Here is a 25,188-nt window from a genome sequence, read left to right as displayed (position 1 = left end):
TTCATTTTAAATGTTTAATGGAATATTAAGATATACAAATTTTCACATGTCCTACCGGAAAAACAATTTAGCAGGTGGTTTCCATTCCAGAGCATCTGTCCATCTATAAATGCTGTGCATCAAATATTAAACACTATACTGCCATCAATTACACAGATTGGCCAAGGCCTGAGAAAAGTCAATCTGGACCTCAGAATAATCTGCTTTCAAAGCAGTAAACTAGTAATACAGATAAGGCATTCCACTGCTCCAAGCTATATATAGACAATAATGTTATCATATCCATAAAACAGCTGTTGATAATAATGGTTGAGAAACTTTCAACTCATACTAGTTTTAACCATTTTATAAAAGTAACCTCACGAGTTTCTTTGGCAATACTCATTTTCTGCTTCTCTTCATTACTACTAAGTGTGGTTAGATCAAGATATTTGAATATCTGACTTCGAATATTCTTCTTCCTGACATGTTAATGAAATATTTCATAGGGAAACCTCCCAAGTTGGACACACTAACATATAATTATATAAACACATGCACATAAACATCTATGTTTTATTTTTTTTTTCTGATAGCATATTTCAAAATATACTACAATGTTAACTAAAAATTTACTGTATAATTATTAAAAATACTATTGTAGTTTCTTAGCAACATGGTCAGGGATCCCACCTTCTATCTTATATTTTTTATGATCCTCAGTTTTACCATGATTAAGTAACTTGCTATTAAAAGATATTCCAAAAGTTTAGTTATTAAATTCAAATTAGAGATGCTCATTTGGCACCAACATAAGTTAGATATGCCCTTATTTGAGTCACTGTTTCTATTTAGAAATTGGATCACCCTTGTCTGATATATAGTTTCAATTTTCTGATTCTATCTATCACCTTATTCAGTCTTTGGGTACATTTTTCATTTTAAATAGAAAAGAGCATTTCAATATTGCTTATATTTGAGAGAATATCATTAAAACATGTATATTATCATATGTGAAACAGATTGCCAGTCCAGGTTCGATGCATGAGACAGGGTGCTCAGGGCTGGTGCACTGGGATGACCCTGAGGGATGGGATAGGGAGGGAGGTGGGAAGGGGGTTCAGGATGGGGAACACATGTACACCCATGGCTGATTCATGTCAATGTATGGCAAAACCACTACAACAGTGTAAAGTAATTAGCTTCCAATTAAAATAAAAAAAAAAAAAAAAAAGAAATTGGATCATAAAAGTCTGAGCCAAAAAGATGTATAAGAAAATTATCCAAATATATAACCTACAAATTGATACTAGAATAATGAACAACTATAAAGCATTTAAAAAAGCTTTGTCTATAGTAATAACACTAGTCATTAAGAATTTACTATTTAAAAACAAATTTTGTTACACATCAGTGTTTCTACTTTTAAGGTTCTCAAAATATACTCGAGAAATAAATCTCCAAATTTGACATCTGGCAAGGTAAACATTGACACCGATATTGATAATAGTTTTACAAAGTGAATTCCTTGAGAAATCTAGCATGAAACATCTTACAAGTTTATGCTTCAAATATTGTACACATTTTCACAGAATATTTCAAAGATTAGAGTTACGGAAGAAGGGTACCCAGTTAAGCAAGAAAAAGGCAGAAAAATTAGTAAAATAGTAAATAATACTGTGGAAAATAGTTATTTTGATAAATTTAAAATAATGAGTTTGAAGTATTTTTGTAATGGTATCTTAATGAAAAAGATCTGATTCATGATGGGAACATAATAATCTTTTTCCTCAAGAAAGGACAAAGTTAAATAAAGCTCTGAAATCAGAAGTCTTAAGATGAGTAATTGTATATTGTGACGTGTTTTCCCCAGTTGGATTTACCACATTCCATGACAGTTTTTAATGGGGGCGGATGGGGAGAAACTGTGCAGTTTCATAAAATAGAAGCATTTCTCTCAGCCTAAGCTGCAGCTTTGATTTTTGGGTTATCTCAGGGCCAATATATATACACTCTAGTATATGAAACAAAACTAGAAGATATACTTAGAATGTAGTCTTTGTTACTTCAAAGCCTAAGTTTCCTAAAATCATTGTTGGGCAAAGTAAAAAGAAACGTTTGTTCTATTACGTAAGAAATAAACTTCATTTGGTATTCAATTGACTTTCTAACTTAGCAGGCAGGACTTTTACATCTTCAAATACTGAAAATAAATTGCATTCTTGGCCCTTGCTTTAAAAGGTTATGGAGAATAAATGCACACCCTGGTAGTGTTCTAGTGATCTCCCTAATCTCAGTTGCACTTTGTCAGAACGAGGTAACTGGTAGTTAAGTGAAATACCCTAGATCAAAGGGGGATTAATCACCAACTGAATCCTTGCTGAATAAACCTGTCATTCAAGAAAATTATTTCCACTGAACTTAGCAGAGGATTGAAGGTATTTGCATAACAGGGACCAACGTACTTCAGCCAGGTTAAAAGGTTCAGAATTCATCCCATGTTTAGCTTTTTGCCTCCTTTTCCTTTCAGCAGGCTGGTACAATGGTTTCTAATCTGATAATACAGCTAACTATCTAAATGATGTCAGAACAGGAAAGTATTGCAAAGTTTGGATGAGGGATGGATCAATTTCACTTTCAGTAACTCCTAAATCTGATTTGTTGGAATTTAAGATGTAATCCTAAAAAAGTCCCTTAAACCTGAGGACTGTTTATTAACATCCCTTTTCTGACCTTTGTCTTAGAAACAACCATTGTGCTGTGGCAGCGGTCCCAGCAGAGACTCTGGATGATAACTCGACCTACCTACCTCCCAGGGGTGGTGCAGAGTCCATGAATGTCTATAAAGAACTCTGAAATACTACAATAAAAACTAGAAGAAAAATACTAGCAGTTGTTCTATGTATAAAATTGTGCTTTGAAACACCTTAAACCATATGATGTATAAAACTAGTTTAAACTCACTAGAAATACTGTTAGTGTGAATAAATTAATTTTATAAGACTGTTTTATTAAAATTTTTTTAAACAAATAATTTAAGAATTCCTGACAGGTTATTTTCTTCAAACCTGACATTTGAATTAAGTATTTAAAAAGTAAAAGGTAAAAATTGCCCACCACTGTAAGGGGACTGACACTGTAAGGGTGCTGCTGACTTTAAAAAGTTTAAAAAATACTGTTTATAAAAAATAAAGAAATAAAGAGTTTTATCAAAATCATGAACTATCTTTTCCGGAATACATTTTCAGAAATTTAACACTTTTTGTACATTTTGGGTCTACTGAAGAATAATCACCCATATGATAGACATCAGATTTCATAATCATATTTTGGCACTAAAAGGGAATTTAGCAATTCTGCCTCTGGAGTAGGTCTGACACCATCCAAATCTTTAACTGGAAGTAGGTGCTCATATTCAGTGCAAATGCACAGCATCTTTCAAGTTAAAAAATGCAAAGAATAGTTATCAAAGAAAATGAATAAAATCCATAGTGGGATAATTTTTTAGAAAATGATTGAAGTTTTAACCCAAGAAAGGACTCTTAAGAGTGTCTTATAGCTTAGAATAAGAACATGTCAATCACGATTAAGCTTCTGGAATCGGAATCCCTTTGAAATGCAGCTGTTTCTTCTTTAATTGTGGCAGCGGACTCTGAAGAAAAGAAAGGTCCAGCCTTAAAGATGAGTAAGGAATACAAAATAGCTCAGGATTAGTTGTGGAGTTCAAAGGTCGCTAATTACACTAAGGAGTTCCCAGACACAGAGAAAACATTAAACAGGTCACCTACCAAACGGGAAACAGACTTTGTCTTCAGAAATTATCCTGAAGTGACAGGTTTCTAGACAAAATCAAAAGCATCACAGTGTGCCCAGCTGATCTCAACAGGATGAAAACATGAGTTAGTTTAAGTTCTGTAGCGGTATGTTAGAATGGAATGGCAACAGATGGCATCAGGTTCCCCATCGTCCCTATACTTCTCCAGTACTTCTTAGATTTTCCTCAGGTTTCTAGAAATGTCAGAGCAAAGATTCACTGGTTTTTCTGACTGCTTACCTAGGGGTTTATTATATGGAATCCCAGCCCACTCACTAGAGAAATGCCTCTTCCCTGTTTTAGTGTACTTGGATAAATATTTATACAATCAAGATGTACAAATAGCTCCATTAATATAAGTGAAATGTTAAACTTCTCTTGAGTTTAAGAGAGTAAAAAAAACTTAAGGAGAATGATTTCTTCTTTCAAAAGGAAAGTTTTTTTACTACTGATTATCTGTGATGAGCCTAGAATAACAAGCTAAAGTCCTGGTCTGGAATTTACTCCATTTTCATTACTTGGGATAATTCTGAACATAGAACATTATGCCATAATGCTTTGCAGAAAAGGAATTTATAATGAGTAGGACTGACCTTAATTTTAAAAATCATATTTAAAATCCCAAATTAATATGCAATCTCATTTCAAAGTATCATAGCTTTCTTTCACGAAGTTCGCCGCTTTTTCTAAGCTTTTCTTTAAGAGACTCATAAAAAAGAAACCAAGATACAATTTAACTGAATATTAATTTGTGATGCATATTTTTTATAACTTTTCTGTAAAAAGAAACTTGACATGGAATAAGTTTTGAGGAACTTGAGATTTCATCTTTTCTTGCATTTCATCTTTCCTTTAAAGTCCAACTTGACAATGAGCTACTATGAAAACAGAATGTGATATAGAATTGTAAAAATAGGTAGAGAATAGAGTATGACTGGATGGCTCCTAAAGAAACCCAGAGCATGCCAATAAGGAAACAAGAGTGACAAATGTAAAGAAAATGTGCTACATGAAACTGAAATAAGATTAAGTGATACTCTACACCCATAAAATAGCTTTTGAATTTTAACCTGAATGCATCCATTAATGAATTATAATAAAACAGAAAAAAACCAATACTATATCTAAATTTATCTTTACAAATTTGGCTGCAGATATTCAGTAATCACAAAATACTATGCTCATCTTCAGAAGGTATCCCACCCCTCTTAATGTGTTTACTGACATCCTAAACAAAATGTTACTGTTGCAGCTTAATAAGTTTGCTTGAAAAGTAACTCTAGAACAGAGATAAGCACTGTAAATAGAATTATGCAGATTCTTTATTAGTCAGTAGGATAGTTCTTATTAAAAAACATGTTACTATTTAAACGATTTTCCTTCATTTTCACTGGCTATTTTCTCAAGAGATTTACAGTTGTTTCTAATTGGTCTCTGGTATTCTGTAACAAAGCATTGTACTAGCACTTAGTACTCAGGTTTGCAAGAGCAAATAGTTTTATTTTACATGTCATCTACAATCCATTGGGAGTGGCAGCCTGCAGCTCTGGATTGTGAAGGAGCCTGATTCCAAATCCAGGAATCCCAATGGAGAAAGATGGCTGTGATTGATTAGCCATGTCTGCCACAGGAAGACACACGTGGCAGGAAGAAGCATGTATAGCAAGGAAAGTCAAGACTAGTCTAAAATAAGCTGAAAGTCAATCACTAGATTTTATGTTCTGAATCATACTTAAGTAAAATCAAGGGTAAAAAAACTGGATACATTAGTTTTTAAAATGTTCTTTCAAACTAAATCAAACTAAAAACATTGAACAAGAATATTTTATCATTAAATAAATGATTTTCAATTACAGGTTATGTGTATATACATTAAAAATAAAAGACTATGATTTAAATTGTTACTAGTGTATAAATCCCATTTAAACATGAGACAATTACAGTAATAATGATCCATATGTTACTGGAGCAGGAGCTTTGGAATTCCAGATGTAATAGTCAGAAGAAATTAGCTTCCGGTCTAAAAAAAAAAGATAAGATTATATTAACAAAAATTCAATGAGAAAGCAAAGTCATGGTATTTAAAATTTTGGAACACAATTATTTCAAGGGAGGAAATTCTTTGAGACAGTCATTTCAATTCAATTTTCATCAAGGCATTATTATAACTTCTACCACTTTAAAAGTATGGGTTTATTAAATACATGAATAATCCATCTTTTAGCCTATATATGCCAAATTTATGCCAATATCCTTCATGCTAAACCTGCTAATTTTTTTCTCACATCTTCCCTAAATTCTGTTTCTCATAGACCATTACTTCAGCTACAAAAACATTAAAAATATGTTCATTGGTTTCCCTTCTGTCACCTCTTCATCACAGTTCTGATTCTATTCTTGCTATTCTTTATGCATTCAAAGTTTCATAGATAGAAATACATACTCAACTTTCTAGTAATGTTTTAAAAAGGTTGCTTTAGTGGTTTCTTATAGTTCTAATCAGATTTAAGGTTTCTGTTTTAATAGTTTTGAACAAATGACAACTCTGAATTAAAGTTTTTTGACACATAAAACTGAGATAATGCTCGTTTGGAGCTAGACACATGTAAATTCTTATTCCATACATCTCTATTTATCCAATCCTGCCTTTTCTACAATACCTCTTCATGCATCTTCTTCATAATGAAAAGGATAGGTGTATAATACTGGCATGCTGCTGTCCATGGGGTCACAAAGAGTTGGATACAACTGGGTGACCGAACAACAACAACGATCATTACCTTGTTGCCTTTTTTCACTGTTACTTCAGTTTGAGAATCTAGTAACACTGAGAGGCAACAGCATATTGGTTAGGTGGTCAGGCTCCAATGACCGACTGCTTGGATTTGAGTTCCAGTTCCGCCACTTACTAGCTATGTGATCCTAATCTCTCTGTTCCATCAGCATCCTCATCTATCAAATGGAGATAACACTTACATAGGGCATTCTAAGGATTTAATGAGTCAGCCTGTATTCAGAACTGTGCCTGGCACATAGTAAGCAATAAAGATTAGTTATTATTATTTAAATTGCCATCATTACCATTATTAAACTATTATCAGAACTAAGTTGTATATTATGAATATAGATTTTCTTGTCAAGATGATGGCAAAATAAAGTTTTCCACATAGTTGCACAAAGTGATAGCTATATTTTGAAACTAAAAGAAGAAGGAAATAAGAGATTGGTTATAATTATCCATTTAAAATGACCTCTTTCATTCATATATTAAGAAGCAGGTATATTACTGAAACATTCCATTCTGTATTATGCTCTCTGAAAATTACTACAATGTTTAGTAATATTAACAATATACTTACAATATTTTAGATTTTATCTAGAGAGACAACATATTTCCCACAGAAACACTCATCTATTTACATTTATACAATACTTCTGGTTTGTCCAAGCTAACAACTATACTGTGCCTTCATAAAAAGTTTTTTAAAAAGCATTATGAAGATTCTTTCATATGTATGAATTTCTTAAAAAAAAAATGATATAGGAGAAAGCATAGGGAAAACCTATGGCAGTAAAGAATATGGCTTATTCTGGTTATACCTCATAGAATCTATTACTGCCATTCAAAAGTAATTTCCTAGAATTCAGTAGTTCTGAGTTCTATAATCTTTTGAAACTTTCAAATTACAAATCTTGTCCTATCTTTCCTACTTTAAGGACCCTAACCCTTAGTTTAAGATTGTTGTTTTTCAGCTGCTAAGTTGGGTCCAACTCTTTGTGACCCCATGGACTGTAGCCCGCCAGGTTCCTCTGTCCATGTGGTTTTCCAGACAAGAATACTAGAGTGGGATGCCATTCCCTTCTCCAGACTATCATTTGAACCCAGGGATTGAACCCGCATCTCCTGCATTGGCAGGTAGACTATTTACCACTGAATCACCAGAGAAGCCCTGATGATTTAGATATACTTATCTAAATATTGGAGAAGGCAATGGCACCCCACTCCAGGACTCTTGCCCGGAAAATCCCATGGATGGAGGAGCCTGGTAGGCTGCAGTCCATGGGGTCCCTAGGAGTTGGACACGACTGAGTGACTTCACTTTCACTTTTCACTTTCATGCATCGGAGAAGGAAATGGCAAACCACTCCAGTGTTCTTGCCTGGAGAATCCCAGGGACAGGGGAGCTTGGTGGGCTGCCGTCTATGGGGTCGCACAGAGTCGGACACGACTGAAGTGACTTAGCAGTATCTAAATATGATAGTTTTATTCTTAACATATGAGGCAAAAAGGTTTCTACTTATGTTCAGCTAACTCTACCCTCATTCTAACTACTTGTTTGTTTTATGCCATATGTCTGTATTTGATCCGAATTAAAGTTTTAATTCAATAATTTTAATTAAATTGCTGTTTCCTCTACCTATATTTTCACATATGTGTTTATATACATAAAACACTGTATACATATGAAACACATACATATATATATGAAACACTAACAAACTCACTAAAGGCAGGAAACTTTCTATTGGTCTCCTTTTGGTAAAGCAGGGTACTAAGTAATGGTCACTGACTGTGGCACTGGCTAAAAATATTTTAAATTTTAATATTCACACTTAACATTTATTGAATCCATGCTACATGCTAAATATTATGTTGAGTGCTTGATCAATATAAATAAATTTTATTTACATCTCATAACAATCCTGAAATAAATACTACTACTAATTCCAATTTATACATGAGGAAATTATAACTTGAAGAAGTTCACTAACTTGCCGAAGAGTCAAAGAGTATATTATAAACTGAGCAAAGCAAATTCAACTTTAGACTAGAGCCCACCTCTATGTCAATCCTTGCTCATTCAGACCACTTTATAAATAGGAGAAGGCAGAGGGCAATGTACATAACCGATTAACACAGGATGGATTAGGCCAGAATTCTTATAAATTGGGATTATTTTATCTTTTTCTTTCACATTTTAATTTTATCTTAGTTAATAATAACATAACACCATTTTAATTCCCTCAAGTTGGCTTGAAGCTGTGCAACTTACATGTACTTATTTTTGGTTTTCCTGATGCAAAAACTTGAACTGAATGCTGATCCACATAACATCCAGTGAGTGTGTAATCTAAGATCCTAAAATGAAGCTAGAACCAGAAGAGAAATGTACCAAGTTAAGGTGATTATTTGGTAAAAATGATGGTCACATTTTTTTCCCTTGACACAATTTTAGGAATTTATTTCACACAATTCACAAAAATCACAAATAATATTGTTAATGTGTGCATGTGTACACAAGTGTACACATGGACACATATGCACTAATCTTTCCCTTTAGCATTAGAGTCATTTCTTTGTAAGGCTGCCGTTACAAAGTGCTTAACACATACCAGGCCCGTCACTAATGTACAGTCTAATCTACACGGCAAGTTATCTGTATTCTGCAAACAAGGGAACCGAGGTTCAGAGGTGGAAACAGGTAGTAGAACGGACATTTGTGCTCAGAGCTGACTGATTACAGATGTTGCTGGCCCCTCCCTGCGGTCTGCTGTTCTGTACGTTCTCTTCTGTCTCTAAGACTAGGTGATTGTGATATAGTTCAGACCATAATACTTTTACACACCTTTTAGCAAAACACAAGCATGTAATTACTAAAAAGGGAACACCAGTTTATCTGGTTTTGGAGGGAATAAAATGCTCTACTTAATTTTTCAGAAAACTAAGATTTAACTTATGTAGAACTTTTCTAAAATGTAATCAATGAATGTAATGAATGAATGTAAATTCCTGAATTTAATTGATCATGTAGTGTCATTAGTATAAATGCCAGTTAATATATTGTGCTATAACAGAGAGGGCCATTAGTACCTTCGCTGAAGGCATAGTCATAGCCACATAAACTACGAAAGGTCTATCACAGACCAGCCTCCTTTTGTTGTGATTCTCCTCATCTTTGCTGCTAAAAGCTTTTGAATTTGCAATAGCCTGATAGTTTTTCTATACTTTTTTCTTTCTTCTTCTTTTCCTGAATATTTCTCTCATTTCCTGTCTTTCTTCTTTTGATTGTCAAACTAACTGATCACATGCAGAGATGTAATTTTCAGGTCTCCTCAGCAATTTTTTTCCCTATTGCCACTTAAATTATCTAACAGTAAAGAGCTATGGCTTCCTTGTTTGGCAAAATTCTGGATGCTGGAAGTTATGACAAGGCAGATTTCCACAAAACTAGATATTATAAAAAATAAATCTATTCAGTGAACACAAATATCTATTACATGCTTTCTATGACACTGTAACTGGTTAGGTGATGAAAATGAATAGAAAAGTTATAGTCCCTACCTTTGAAAAAACATATAACATAGTTAACATCCCACTTTTTTCTGAAAAACATACAGAAGTGGGAATTTTTAAAATAATCATTGAAACAAACCTTGTGGATACAGTTGAAGTCAATACAGAAGAAATACCATCAGTGTACTTCTGATTTCACTACTATTTCCCCTAGTCACTTTTATGTATAGATTCCAGTCTATCTTCTTTGATACTATTCTATTTAGATTTTCCCGCTACCTTTCTGATCACCTTTTCACTTTCCTTCACTAATTCTCCTGAATCTTCCTATTTTCTCTTATCTTTTTCTGACCTTATTCATTTCTACTGCCTCAACTATTTCTTTTCCGTGGATAACTCCTAGATCCTATGAACAGCTGAGCTTTCTTTTAAGAATCAACTTCAGATTTTTTAGCCCCTATTAGACACCCACCTTGGTATAAATTGCTATTACCTGCAACAATGTGATATGAAGCCCACTCCCTCTCAACTTTCTCTGTATTTCTTCTAAGAAATAGAGCTTTCTTCTAAGTACGTTTATCCATTCTTCAAATATTTATGTGTGAGGTACTGAACTAGATGCTCAGAATAAAATAATGCATGAGATTCACATGGTCTCTGCTTTCTGGGAGCTTCAAGTCTGGTTTGTTTTTGTTTAGTCACTCAGTTGTGTCCGACTCTTTTGTGACCTCATGGACTGTAGCCTGCCAGGTTCCTTTGTCCATGGGATTTCCCAGGCAAGAATACTGGAGTATGTTGCCATTTCCTCTTCCAGGGGTGCTTCTCGACCCAGGGATCAAACACATGTCTCTTGTGTCTCCTGCACTAGTCAGACAGATCCTTTACCTTTGAGCCACTTGGGAAGCCCCTAGTTTAAGTCATAATTGTTTTTAATGACACCATCTTTGACTTAAAACTATTTCTTATCTTTCTACTTAATTAGTGAGATTAAAGGATTTACCCTTATCACAGCTCTATTCTTTTTTTTCCCTTTTTTTCTCTTTCTGTGACACTATACTAGCTCAGCATCATTTATTTATCAACTTTCATCTGAAATACTAAAAAAGTTTCTTTGTCTCTAGCTTTTATCCTCTCTCATCTTCTTCACATCCATTTCAGGCTGATCCTCATAAAGTACCACTTTCTGAAGGAGCACTCCCATACTCAAAAAAAGTATAACATTTTCTAACAAACAGTGAAAGCCAGATTCAAACCCTCTACAGTCCAGACCTAAATCACTTACCTAGCCTTCTGTGTAACTACTGTTTCTAGCGCGGGTTCCTAAATATGCCTAGTTAGCCTTCATTCCCATGATTAAACCATGTCTTTACCTATACAAATGTTAGTTCCATCTTCAAGGCTTCATATTCATGCTTATCTGGGCCTCAGCGTTTTCCTTACAGTTCATCACTACTACAAAGCTTTCCTTGACCACTTTGGTTGGAAGAGCTTAGTCTTTTTTTGAAAGTCCAAAAGCAGGTAGTCCTGATTAATTACTGACAAGCATTACTGAAAAATCCATAGAGCACAAAGACTGTATCTTATATTCTTTGTATACAAATCTCAAGTGCGGTATCTTAAGAGCTGAGTAGAAAGAGGTTAAATTGAAGTGTACTAAATTTTATATAATTCTTTCCTCTTAAAATATTTAAGTATTACATGAAATAGAAAGTGACTAATAAATAGAATTTTACTAAAATCTAGAAGAGGACTTAGACAAAAAGAATTTCTATCCCCCAAAAGGATTACAAAACATTAAAAATCAATTGCTGCTACTGCTAAGTCGCTTCAGTCATGTCTGACTCTGTGCGATCCCATAGACGGCAGCCCACCAGGCTCCCCAGTCCCTGGGATTCTCCAGGCAAGAACACTGGAGTGGGTTGCCATTTCCTTCTCCAATGCATGAAAGTGAAAAGTGAAAGTGAAGTCACTCAGTCGTGTCCGACTCCTAGCGACCCCATGGACTGCAGCTCACCAGGCCCCTCCGTCCATGGGATTTTCCAGGCAAGAGTACTGGAGTGGGTTGCCATTGCCTTCTCCGAAAAAAAATCAATTAGATACATGTATTTCAGAAACAAAGGCAAGATCTCTAATGTAGTGAGCCATATAAATATATTTACCTTTAAATATGCTGTACCTCCGATGCAAATCTGGTCAAATGGCTGCTTTTCATGGTTCTTGGCTCCAAAAGTTATAGTTCCAGAAAGACTAATTTCCATTGATTTGGGAAACTTCTGTCCTAGAAACAGAAATATACCAATCAACTATTTTTAATTAAATAGGTTCTACTGCAAATGAATGAAAGAAAAAAAAACAAAACCTAGTTTACCAATAATCCAGACCAATAAGCTTTTCTCTCGAAATACTTCAAGCTGGCCAAAACTAGCTTTGTACTCCACATGCGTGATGGGACCTCTTTAAAAAAAAAATGGAGATAATAGAAACAAAAAATCACAGATTTAAGTTTGAAGAGATATACGTCAAATCTTGCTACTGTCACTTAATAGACAACATAAAGCAGACCTGCATTTAAGTTTGCAGAATAGAGCAGAATAAATAATGAATATCATATCTCAAAAAACACGGAAACACAATAAACCTTTTTGGTGATGCTACACATTTCATTATTAATTCTAAAGATGACCACAAAGTCATACAGAATGTATTAATACAGGCACATGAATTACATAACATTAAAACTATGATTTTTACTATATAGTATGTAGCCTTTGAAAAGAACTATGCTGTAGAACAAATTTAAAAGTAGAACTGGTAAGGAAAAATCTTATAATTGACTTAATTCACCAGGTTTTATCATTGGCTTAACTTATTAATATAGGTACAGTGCAGAGAAATTGCTAGAAATAAAGCCAGTAGAAAAATAATCCCCGAGGAAGCTATACTGGCTGGAGCTTATAATTTACTAGCAAATTTAACCAGAAAAATGGTGACATTTAAAAACAAAGAGATTATTTTTACAACTGTTTTGGTTCAGAATCAACATACATTTGAATAACACAAAATTTTTAGATCTTAAAAATAAGGTAAAAACCAAGACAACTTTATTATAGGGCAGTGCCAATGTACTGAGGAAGGCAGAAATCATGGCATCATGTAATTTTATTCCTACCTGTTGTAAAAAGGTATATGAGCTTCACAGAATTCAAAACTATTTTTCACACTTTCATGAAGTTTTAAATTAACTGTTATTTTTAGTTGTACTTCTTCCTCTTTCACTTGATAAAAACCCAAAATTGGTGGAACAGGGACCTGGAAACAAAACAAACACATTTTCTACATGATTCTCAAGTTAATGGGTCTAAAATGCCAATAGTGACTGAGGAAAGAGCTGTGCAGTAATATAGTCATTATATACACGTATGTCTTTAATGACTATTAGGTTACTCTAAGTCATTCTGACAACAGATGATGGAGCTACAGTCCTTCTAAGGACAGGGATTCTTCCATCTCTTTCCATTTCCAGAAAGGTACCTTACAAAGGTGTGTAATACATTCTTCTTCCTCCTCTTGCTTGTCCAGATTCTCCTCCTCCAGGTTCTCTATGACGTACAACACAGAACATGCACTAGCCATACTGATCCCTGACACACACCCACAGTTCCTGCTGCTCTGCTTGTATCTTCACTCCCCCACCCTCCCAGGTCAGCAGTCACTTAAATTAGTCATGAAAAAGCTGATTAAGGGGAAACAATCTGAATCTTCTGGTAAGTAACTCATGAAAAGGTTTTGTTTCGACCAAAAGTATGGTGATTTCCTAACAACACAATTCATAGATGTAAAGATTAGCAAAGTACCAACTTCTCCAAGGTTGCTTACCTGGGAAGTGTAGTAGCATAAGTTGAATGACTCTAACGGTGGAGTGAGCGGAAATTTGTACGGTCCACTAAATGCAGAATCATCCATTGCATCAATGCTACTAGAGGTCAGAATGGCAGAGTCAAGAGATGTCACACAAGGATGAACCAGAATATCCTGAAGTGGAGATCCATTGGTAGGGAGACTCAAGCTAATGGTAACATTTGGCATGCTTCCCTCTAGATCACACTGCAACACAAACAGATATCACCAAGAGCTTTGAAGAAGTCTTCTTCTGGATGAGGCTTTTCTTAATTTATCTGAGGCACTTTTCACAGCTTAACTCACTTTTCTTTCAAGGAATTATTCTCATTGCTTTCTGTGTTCTGGATAATGATTCTATTACGGCTCTCAGAAACCCAAGCCAGAGACCAGGAGAGCCTTCCTAGAACGCTCTGCTTACATTTAAAATCCTTAAAAAACTACTTTTCTCTATTCCTGTTACAAAAAATATTTCTGTCACAGCCCTCTAAGTGTATCTAGACTCACTTTCCTCTAATCAATAGATTCTCCATCAATGCCAGAGCTATCTTAATAAAATAATTCTAATTCTATTGTACCCATGCCAAAACCTCTCAATAGTTGTCCCTCAGTTTTATATTACTTTTAAAGCCTTTGCTGTTTGGTTCCCACCTATTTCTTTAACCATTTTCTACCCCACAAGTAATGCTCTAGACTTACTGGATTCTTGAATTTACCTGAATAAACCATATCTTATATCTACGCTTTTGTATGTGCTATTCCCGCCAGCAACAATGCTCTTTTCTTCTTAGTCAATTCATTACATGTGTTGTGTGAAGCCTTATATTCTGTATTGTCACCTCCGTGGCCTACCTTTGTTATGCAGAGAAGCCCAGGATCTTCTTCCCTATGTGGTCTGGGTTAGTTTGCTAGTGAGAGGTACTCATGAGAGATTTAGGAGATAGAAGGGAAAGGGAAGTCATTATAGTAGGAAAGTCATAGAAACCAGATATGATAGCTTCACAGACCTCACTCTGAGCTCTGTTTTAAGGCACTGGTGGCCAGACACAGCACTTTCTCAGACTTTTCCATGAACTCCTGCTTTGGGGTTGTAACACAGATGTGGCTGCTTTTCTGTTAACTCTGGCTTCTCTGTGTTTCCTAGTCTCTAGGCTAGAGTCATTAGTGACTGTCAGAGGATCAGAGACTTACTCTCTCAGTTCCTCTTATACTTGAGTAAACAAACCTTCATTCCTACACTAAACATCATGATCATCTATCTGTATTAGACCAAGAATAGAAGCCAGTTCAAAATTCCCAGAAGCAAAAAACTAGGGTCAGTCTACCAAAGACCTATTTAAATACCATGATATGAATTAATATTAAATTATATATAACATATTCCCTGTTCATTACCACAGAATGAAAAAACACATAGTGAATTTCCCTATTTTTATTTTACAGAACTTAAGAGAAAAGTGCATTCAACAACTTTAAGAGGTGTGAATGACATAATCTGCAAACACCTTAAGTTGGAGACATTTACGGTAATTATTTCCATTAAAAGTAGTAACTGGAATGTATTTTTGACCATAATAGAAGACAGTGTAAAGGAAACACATACATTTTTAGATCACTTTAAGGTTAAAAGGGGCTTCCAACATGGGTGCTAGTGGTAAAGAACTCATTTGTCAATGCAGGGAAAGTAAGAGACACAGGTTCAATCCCTGGGTCGGGAAGATCCCCTGAAAGAGGGCATGGAAACCCATCCTAGTATTCTTGTTTGGAGAATCCCATGGACAGAGGAGCCTGGTGGGCTACGGTCCATAGGATCTCAAAGAGTCAGAGTTGGACACAACTGAAATGACTTTGCTTGCACACAAGGTTAAAAAGAAAAATAAAGACTCAATTTGTCTGCCAGGACCATTTTAATTCTCTGTTCCTGAAATCTACTTTTAATCTATTAGATTTTTACATAGCTACTCAACATTAATACGGGCTTCCCGGACAGTTAGTTGGTAGAGAATCTGCCTGCAATGCAGGAGTCCCTGGTTAGATTCCTGGGTTGGGAAGAGCCACTGGAGAAGGAAAAGGCTACCCACTCCAGTATTCTTTGGCTTCCCTTGTGATTCAGCTGGTAAAGAACCTGCTTGCAATGCAGGAGACCTGGGTTCACTCCCTGGGTTGGGAAGATACCCTGGAGAAGGAAAAGGCTACCCACTCCAGTATTCTGGCCTGGAAAATTTCATGGACTGTATAGTCCATAGGGTCGCAAAGAGTCAGATACAACTGAGTGACTTTCACTCACTCAACATTAATATGATATATAAAAAGTTTATTAGTGCAGAAAATAAAGGGAGAAAACAGAAAGACACCTCAGAATATTAATATACATGTATATGCATTTTTTGGAGGGTTTCTATTTTTGATCATTATTGAATGTGGCAATTATCAGTGCTAACTGTATTGTTATTTTCATCGTCTTTTCCTATTACTTAACCTTAAACAAGAGAACCCTATATTTACCTAGTGACTTGTTTAAATAAAAAGGTTAAAAAAAATAAAATGAGTCCCTGAAAATGATTTCAGATATTAAGTCAAAGATTTATCAATTTCACTCTCTCTAAAAAAAATGGAAAATAAGTATAGTGACTTTAAAATATTTTCACAAGTTCTTTGATATTACTGTTTCAAAAGATGGAGCCTAATTCCACTTCCCTTGAATGTGGGCTGACAAAGTGATCTGCTTCTGGTGAACAGAAAGTGGTAGAGGTGATGCTACGTGACCTTTCAGTCTAGGTAATAAGAAGAATAGCTTTCACTTGTGCCTCAGGTGGCTGGCTGGCTGCCTGCTCAATTGTCTGTTTGGTCAAAGGGAAGTCACTAAGTTGTGAGAATCTTAAGCAGCCTGTTGAGACGTCCATGTGGAAACGAACTGAGGTTTCCTACCAATAAGGGCCAACTTGCTAGCCATGTGACTGAGTCACCTCACAAGTAGAACTTCCAGTCCCACTCAAACCTTCAGGTGACTGCAGCCCCAGCTGAAATACTGACTGTGACAGACATCCACATTAGAAGTTCCCAGCTAAGTTGCCCCTAAAGTCCTGACCTACAAAAACTACAAGTATAGTAGATGTTTATTGGTTGTGATGACAGGTTAATTCATCACACAGCAATGCAGCTGACCCTCTGTGCAGTCAAAAATCCATGTATAACTTTACAGTCAGCAGTCTGTATCCCAGGTTCTGCATCTCTGGATTTAACTGTACATTCAGCCAATCGCAGATAGTATGGGACTGAATGTAGTACGTATTCAAAGAAAAAAATCTGTATATAAGTGGACCCATGCAGTTCAATCTCATACTGTTCAAGGGTCAACTGCATATGGATAGTATATTTAGTAAAGAATGCAAAAAGATAACATTAGAAAATTTCACTTGAATATAATATCTAATGACTGTTGTTTATGGTAAGAATCAAGAATGTCACATTATGATGTAAAATAAAGTCAGCAAAATTTACTTTTCTCCATAAATATTAAGTGGTATGATAAAACAAGTATCAGAGAAAATCTCACCTTGCAAGTGACAACTCCAACGACCTGCCATGTATCTGCTATCTCCTGTTTATCATATTGCATGGAGTTTACCTTTTCAGTGATAGAAATAGAAACTTGTGGTTTTCCTTTGTATGTTCCAGTTTTCCAGGCTGGCTGTTTTTGTAGGTGAGTAACAGAAGCAAAATTAATACTGTCCAATGAATTCTGTAAGTTGGCATCTAACAAAGTGCCAAAGGGACACGTTTGTAAAAGCAAGTCAGACAACTGGCTCAATTTGGTATTTAGCTCACTGTCAGTTTTTTGACCTGAGGAAAGAAAATCCTGAACCCCAAAAAGAAGTTCAAAGCCTTGTGAAATTCCACTAATGCTAATTAATGGTGGACGAGGGGATAAAGTTTGTTCAACCAGTGGAACACAAGCATATATCATGCCATTCTTCAGAAAAGCAACAACTGGCCAGAGTTCTTCACCTCCTACTGGGACCCCGTAAATGGATGTTTTATTGATGTGTGAGCAGCTATCACGACTCTCCAAAAAGTCCTTCTCGTCATCCAACAATCTCAGTTCAAAAAGCAGTGCTTTCAGGAAGGGACCATCTTCAGGAACAGGCACATAACTTGCTCCATTGAAGACTTTAGCTCTTTTTTCAACAGTTGGATACCGTCTGCCTCAATGGAAATAAAAACATAATTAATTCCTGCAAAAACTGGAAGTCCAAAACCAATACAAGGAAAATATTAACAAAACACACAATAATAAACAAATACATACGCTGACACATGAAAATCACAATAAAAAAATATTATATTAATGTTAAACTCTTATGTACTTGATATATCTCAAATGATAAATGCTATTTTATTTTTAAAAATTGAATTTAGTTCACTTTTTAAATAGGTAGGATATCTGTTTCTAATTCAAAATCCTAGACTCTTGGCTATTCAGATTCCCACTTGGTAAGCAAGGCATGTGTATGTTTAAAACATAAACACACTGCCATTTTTAAAAAACAATGATACATTTTGCAGTGAAACTTACTTTTTTCCAAGTTAGTATTCATGAAGCTACAGCTGCATAGTATTCCCTTGGGTTAAGGAACTACAATCTATCTGGATTCCCATTGGTAGAAACATCACTTCTGTTGTTACAGATAAGACTGCAAAGAAGATTTTCTTGTCTTGTTTTTCCTTCCCTTTATCTTTCCTTCCTCCGTCCTTCTTTTTCCAATTGAGGTATAATTTACATATGATATTATATTAGTTTCAGGGAAGCAACATAATGATTTGATATTTGTATATGTTGCAAAATAATCACTGCAGTAAGTCTAGTTAACATCTGTCACCTTATATAGTTACACATATTTTTTTCTTATAATGAAAACTTTTAAGACTTTCTGTCTTAGCAACTTCCAAATATGCAATGCAGTATAATTCAACTATAGTCACCATGCTGTACATTACAACCCTATGACTTACTTATTTTATAGCCATGTTTGTACCTTTTGATTCCCTTCATAAATTTTTCCCACCCCACCACAGGATATTTTTTCTGATTCCATCTTAGTAGAGCAGGATCGAAAAAAGTGGTTTAATTTAATCCTCCACATTAGGAATTCACTAGTACCCTGAGTCTTCTTGCCAAGCTGTACAAAAATATGTAAGGGCATTTCAGTAATAGTGGTTTATCTATATGGCCTTGGAAGATACTATGAGGTAACAAAAAGAATAAAATAAGAATAACCTTTTATGGTTTGCAAGCTCTATGCTGAACAATAAGTTACTAATTCATCCCTTTTTGGGAGAAACAGGAGATACTTTTTGCTTATTTACAAAAATGTTAGATCACATTTTCTTAATTAAAAAAAAAAGTACTTTCCCTATTCCTTATTTCTCCACTCCAAAGTCCACAACAAAATCAATTATTTGCTATTGGTTTCTGTATAGGGCTTCCTTGGTGGCTTAGATGGTAAAGACTCTGGCTGCAATGTGAGAGACCTGGTTAAATCTCTGAGTTGGAAAGATCCCCTGGAGGAGGCATGGCAACCCACTCGTGTTCTTGCCTGGAGAATCCCCATGAAGAGAGAAGCAGGCTACAGTCCATGGGGTTGCAGAGTCGGACATGACTGAGAGACTAAGCACAGCACAGCTTTTGTATAAATTGCCTAACTTCCCAAAGTCTATTTTCTTATTTGTAAAATAAGGTATGGCTAAAGAACATACAGGCAATTCTGATCAAGGATCAAGAACACACCTAGCCAAAATGTTTTTCTACTAATTCTCTAATACTACTAATATTTTATTAGTATAGGATAAATAAGTGACAGATGAATTATCTGGATCCAGCTTATGGCCTTCATAGAGATGTTGAAATGTCCACCCAAACATATCTGAAGTTTTGAAATATTCTGAGCATGGTGGGAAAAAACTCTGAAAACAAGAAAACAAGAACAACTTCTTCAAGAAACTAATTATTCTACACAGTATAAAAACCTTACCTCTTCAAGATAGTAAAATAAGCTACAAAGCCACAGATATAAATACAATATGTTGTTGGCATAAGAACAGATAAAGTAACAGAACTGAGACAAATTGCTGTTTAAATAATTTTAAAAAAGAAAAATGAGAATGTATTTAAAGTTATTCATGTATTAGTGAACCTCATTCATTTACATTTTGATGTGCTATCTTGATTGAGGAAAGGGTAATTTTAGCTCTTAAGTGTTCTCTTAAAATTCAAAGTGCAAGAATTTCATGACTGAAATTGTAAAAATAAGTCAATCTGGGACCTTATGCGTAGTGCTAAATCGCTTCAGTTGTGTCCGACTCTTTGCGACCCTACCGACTGCCGCCACCAGGTTCCTTTGTCCATGGGATTCTCCAGGCAAGAATACTGGAGTGGACTGCCATACCCTCTTCCAGGGGATCTTACCCACCCAGGGACTGAACCCAGGTCTCCTGCATTGGCAGGTGGTTTCTTTTACCACTAGTGCTTCCTGGGAAGCCCCCTGGGTCCTTATCAGATCAGATCAGATCAGATCAGTCGCTCAGTCGTATCTGACTCTTTGCGACCCCATGAGCTGCAGCATACCAGGCCTCCCTGTCCATCACCAACTCCCGGAGTTCACTGAGACTCACGTCCATCGAGACAGTGATGCCATCCAGCCATCTCATCCTCTGTCGTCCCCTTCTCCTCCTGCCCCCAATCCCTCCCAGCATCAGAGTTTTTCTAATGAGTCAACTCTTCGCATGAGGTGGCCAAAGTACTGGAGTTTCAGCTTCAGTATCATTCCTTCCAAAGAAATCCCAGGGCTGATCTCCTTCAGAATGGACTGGTTGGATCTCCTTGCAGTCCAAGGGACTCTGGGTCCTTATATGATACCTCAATATGTGCTCAATAAATACTTTGTTGGATGACTCAATCTGTCTTTTCAGATTTATTCTAGGGTTTTTGTAAAGTAGGACTTGAACTTTAAATGGCCCCACAACTATAGGGAAAAATACCAACCTAAGCTAGCCTTGAGTTGGTGCTGTTACTGTCTATCCAGACAGCAAATCTCTAAACCAGAATCTAAATCAAGTTTTGTTGCGGGGAAAATAGTAGTTAGAGGAAAAATCATTTGGATTCTCAAATCTTAAGTGATGGCCTTTATCCTTTGGCAAATATGTGGATAATACACATACCTGTTTCACTCTAACTCTAGGCCCAAGAGGTCAGAAAACAGAAAAAAATAAAACCTAATTAATTTGTTCAGTGATACAAGATAAACAAGTGACAGATGAATTATCTGAACTGAACTTGCTGCCTTCATAGAGATGCTGAAAAGTCCACCCAAACGTATCTTAAGTTTTGTTCTGAAATATTCTGAGAATGGTGGGAAAAAACTCTGAAACAAGCACAACTTCTTCAAGAAACTAGTTATTGTATGCAGTACAAAAATCTTATCTCTATAAGATATAAAAATAAGCTACAAAGCCACAGATATAAAAACAGTATGGTGCTGGCAGAAGAACAGAGAAAGTAATAGAACTGAGACAAACCAATGGAAGACATAAAAAACTCAAAACAGCACACAAATCAACGAAGAAAATACATATTGTTTGGAAGATGATTCAGAAAAACTGGCCCATAGTACAGAGAAAAACAAAATAAGATTCCTACTTAATGTCACATCCAAAGATGGACTATATAGATGGATTAAAGGCCTAAATATAATAAATAAAATGACAAAGTCAAGAGAAAATAATGTAGAAAGACATATTTGGGCAATAAGGGTAGGGAAAGACTACAACAAATCCCCTAAAGGGCTAACTACTATGTAACAAAACTAAGGGTTTCTGTTTAACCAAAGTAATGAAAAGTTCATTCACAATGATAATAAGTTAAGATCAAGTGTCTGTAATAGCTAAAAATGACAGGACTAATATCAAGATTACACAAAAAACTCCCACAAGTTACCAGGAAAAAGCCAGCAAATCTCAAAGAAAAAACAAAGAATATGTATAGGCAATTCACAGAAAAGGAAAGCCCAAGGACTATCGTCATTGCTACCATGCTGCTGCTGCTGCTGCTAAGTCGCTTCAGTCGTGTCTGACTCTGTGTGACCCCATAGACAGCAGCCCACCAGGCTTCCCGTCCCTGGGATTCTCCAGGCAAGAACACTGGAGTGGGTTGCCATTTCCTTCTCCAATGCATGAAAGTGAAAAGTGAAAGTGAGAGTCGCTCAGTCTGTCTGACTCTAGCGACCCCATGGACTGCAGCCTACCAGGCTCCTCCGTCCATGGGATTTTCCAGGCAAGAGTACTGGAGTGGGGTGCCACTGCCTTCTCCACATTGCTACCATAGAGAAATGCAAATGAAAGTAAGATATTCTTTACACCAATACTGGCAAAAAGTGCAGTAAGTGTTAGAAAAGAAAAGAGAGTGATGGTGAGAGTGTAGACTGGTCAAAGTATTCTGAGGAGCTAATTATTTGGTAGTAGTCAAAACCAGTATAGGTATGTCTCATGTAACTGTTTGAGGTTATTTACTGCAGCATGGTTTTGATAGCTGAGTTGGAGGCAATTTGGGAGATCAGCAGCAGGAGAAGGGGATATGTAAAATGTGGCAGATGGAAACCATGGAGTACTACAGAGCAAGTAGAAACAATGGCCTAGATCTGCACTATCCAGTATAGTAGCTGCCAGCCTTACATGGCTTTTTAAACTTAAAATGAAACAAAATTAAAAACTGAGTTCCTTAGTTAGAATAACCACATTTCAAAAATTCAACAACTACCTGTGGCCAGTGGCTACAATTTAGACAGTTTAGAACATTTTTTTTTTTTTTATGTTCAACACTTTTTTTTTTAAACTTTATTTTATTTTTTAACTTTACAATATTGTATTGGTTTTGCCATATATCGAAATGAATCCGCCACAGGTATACATGTGTTCCCCATCCTGAACCCTCCTCCCTCCTCCCTCCCCATACCATCCCTCTGGGTCCTCCCAGCGTACCAGCCCCAAGCATCCAGTATCGTGCATCGAACCTGGACTGGTGACCCGTTTCATATATGATATTATACATATTTCAATGCCATTCTCCCAAATCATCCCATTTCCATCACTGAAATGGTGGACAGTGATGCTTGAGATGAACACAAAGTAACCTGGATATTTCTTAAAAATAGGGCAGAGAGGACTTCCCTGCTGGTCCAGTGGTTAAGAATCTGCCTGCCAACGCAGGGGACACAGGTTCAGTTCCTGGTCTGGGAAGATCCCATATGCGGTGGAGTGAGTAAGCCCGTGGGCCACAACTTCTGTGCCCTAGAACCTGCAAGCCACAACTACTAAAGCCTATGCTCTGTAACAAGAGAAGCTACCGGAACGAGAAGCCCGCGCACCACAACTAGAGAGTAGTTACCAGTCACTGTGACTAAAGAAAGCCCACACAGCAAGGAAGATGCAGTGCAGCCAAAAAAAAAAAAAAAAAAAACATGCTGAGAAATCTGACAAATGTTAAGAAATGGGAATGACACCTGTATTGTTAAATTATATCATTTAAAAAAATATATATATATGAACACACAAAAGCATAACACCAATCATATGAGGTAGGCAAATGGCAGAAATAAAGATACCAAGGGGAATATATAAATAACTAAAGCAGGAGTATCTGGGAAGGATGGACCAAAAAGGCTGATGAACCATATTAAAGATTATAAATAACCTCCTGAGGTACTACAACAACAAATGTAAGCCAGTGTCCCTGAGAAAATGGTAAACTTCAAGTCTCTATGTCTCCAATAACAGAAATTGTTTAGGAAGGAAAGGGAATTATTCATATTCACGTTGCCTACTACTTTTCACTTAAAATACACTCATCTTTATCAGCCTCAATCTAGATTCAGAGCTAGCTATGAATACTTCACTATAGAGCTTGTCTCAGAGAAGAATGAATGTTTACAAGAATAAAAGGTGAAACAAGTTACTCAATTGCCGCCCATACTTTACAATGAGTTACTGTATGTGTAACTCTCTTCACAGAGTTATTTTGATAAAACGTGGCAAATTTTATATAAGTGGCACTAGATCGGCTCACACCATTTTTAAAAAGTAATTCAGTTTAATTTTTTTTTTGGTATTTTTTCAATTTTCAACAATTAGGAACTTTAGAAGTAAACAGAATTTCTAGGAATTAAACATAAGAAGCTGAAAGTAACAGTCTGATACTGCTCAGCAGGGACTTTCCAGAAGAATGAATTAAAATGTCCTTACATGATTTTTATTAACAAAAGTAGAAAAATCTGAAACATTTACTGCTCAGAAAGTTTCCTTTCCTTTTGTCACCTCGGTACCAATCTTACGCAGGTGGTAAGGCTGGTAAGATGGTAGGGCTTAGCTGGTAGCTCAGCTGGTAAAGAATCCGCCCGCAAGACGGAGACCTGGGTTTGACCCCTGGGTTGGGAAGATCCCCTGGACAAGGGAACGGGCTACCCACTCCAGTATTCTTGCCTGGAGAATCCCATGGACAGAGGGGCCTGGCGGGCTACAGTCCATGGGCTCGCAAAGACTCGGACACGACTGAGCTATTTTCACTTCACTTTATTCAGGAGAAAATGTGCCAGGCATCAACTCATTTCTCATTTAATTATCACAGTCTCCACTTATTAATAACAGGTGTTATAAGGGTTAAGTAACTTGCCCAGGTGTTGGACCAGGGATGCACAGCATCACAAAATTATGCTACACTATCCATCCATCCTATCCATCACGCCTAAGGATACAGATTTGCATTTACCTGGAGAATTTGACAATGCCACAAAGTGGAGTTCCTGATTCGTGGCTTATAAGCCACACTGCCCGCTGGGCCATGATAAGCCACTAAGGCATCAGCTTATCACTAAGGTGGCCACGGAGGCAGAGCGCAGACTGGCTTTCTCAGGCGTCTTCAGAGCCACCTTCTGCTCCACCGCAAACAGATTGGGCTCAGCAGAGAAGCTAACTCCTTCAGGTGAAGTGACTAAAACCTTTGGTCTGTCCGGGACAACGCACGCCACAAAAAGTTCCGTGAATCCCCACTTTAAGTCCTCATAAACTTATCTCCATCAGCCCAACTACCTTCTTTCTCCCGAGTCCACTTCCGGGACGGTGGCCCGCAAGGATCATAATTCCTCACTCGCTCGCG

General features: G+C 36.3%; 1 protein-coding gene across 2 annotated transcripts; it reads right to left on the bottom strand.

Annotated features, from left to right (window-relative positions):
• Positions 1-25,182, bottom strand: AP5M1 (adaptor related protein complex 5 subunit mu 1). Of its 2 annotated transcripts, XM_061428992.1 has the most exons (8): positions 24,802-25,182; positions 17,542-18,187; positions 13,965-14,192; positions 13,258-13,397; positions 12,457-12,542; positions 12,248-12,366; positions 8,848-8,944; positions 1-5,813 (listed from the first exon to the last, which is right to left on the bottom strand). In XM_061428992.1, the coding sequence occupies exons 1-8, from the start codon at positions 24,873-24,875 to the stop codon at positions 5,731-5,733; spliced, it is 1,473 nt and encodes a 490-aa protein (XP_061284976.1). In that variant the 5' UTR covers positions 24,876-25,182; the 3' UTR covers positions 1-5,730. The 2 variants fall into 2 exon arrangements, with proteins under 2 accessions (XP_061284976.1, XP_061284977.1); XM_061428993.1 differs by lacking the exon at positions 8,848-8,944.
• Between the last annotated feature and the right edge of the window lie 6 nt (positions 25,183-25,188).

The sequence above is a fragment of the Bos javanicus genome, chromosome 10 (genome assembly GCF_032452875.1).
Source record: "Bos javanicus breed banteng chromosome 10, ARS-OSU_banteng_1.0, whole genome shotgun sequence".
In the NCBI taxonomy this organism is placed as follows: Eukaryota; Metazoa; Chordata; class Mammalia; order Artiodactyla; family Bovidae; genus Bos; species Bos javanicus.
Note: the sequence above shows the minus strand (reverse complement) of the source record. Positions and strands in the feature narration are given on the sequence as shown.

What these genes read in the sequence shown, in the direction of transcription:
- AP5M1 (XM_061428992.1), bottom strand. Translation starts at nt 24,875, where the DNA reads ATGGCCCAGCGGGCAGTGTGGCTTATAAGCCACGAATCAGGAACTCCA. An exon ending in TTGGAGTTGTCACTTGCAAG is followed by an intron (nt 14,193 to 17,541) that starts GTGAGATTTTCT and finishes TTTGTGTTGCAG; the next exon opens with TGTGATCTAGAGGGAAGCAT. An exon ending in AAAACCAAAAATAAGTACAT is followed by an intron (nt 5,814 to 8,847) that starts GTAAGTTGCACA and finishes TTTTTTTTTTAG; the next exon opens with ACCGGAAGCTAATTTCTTCT.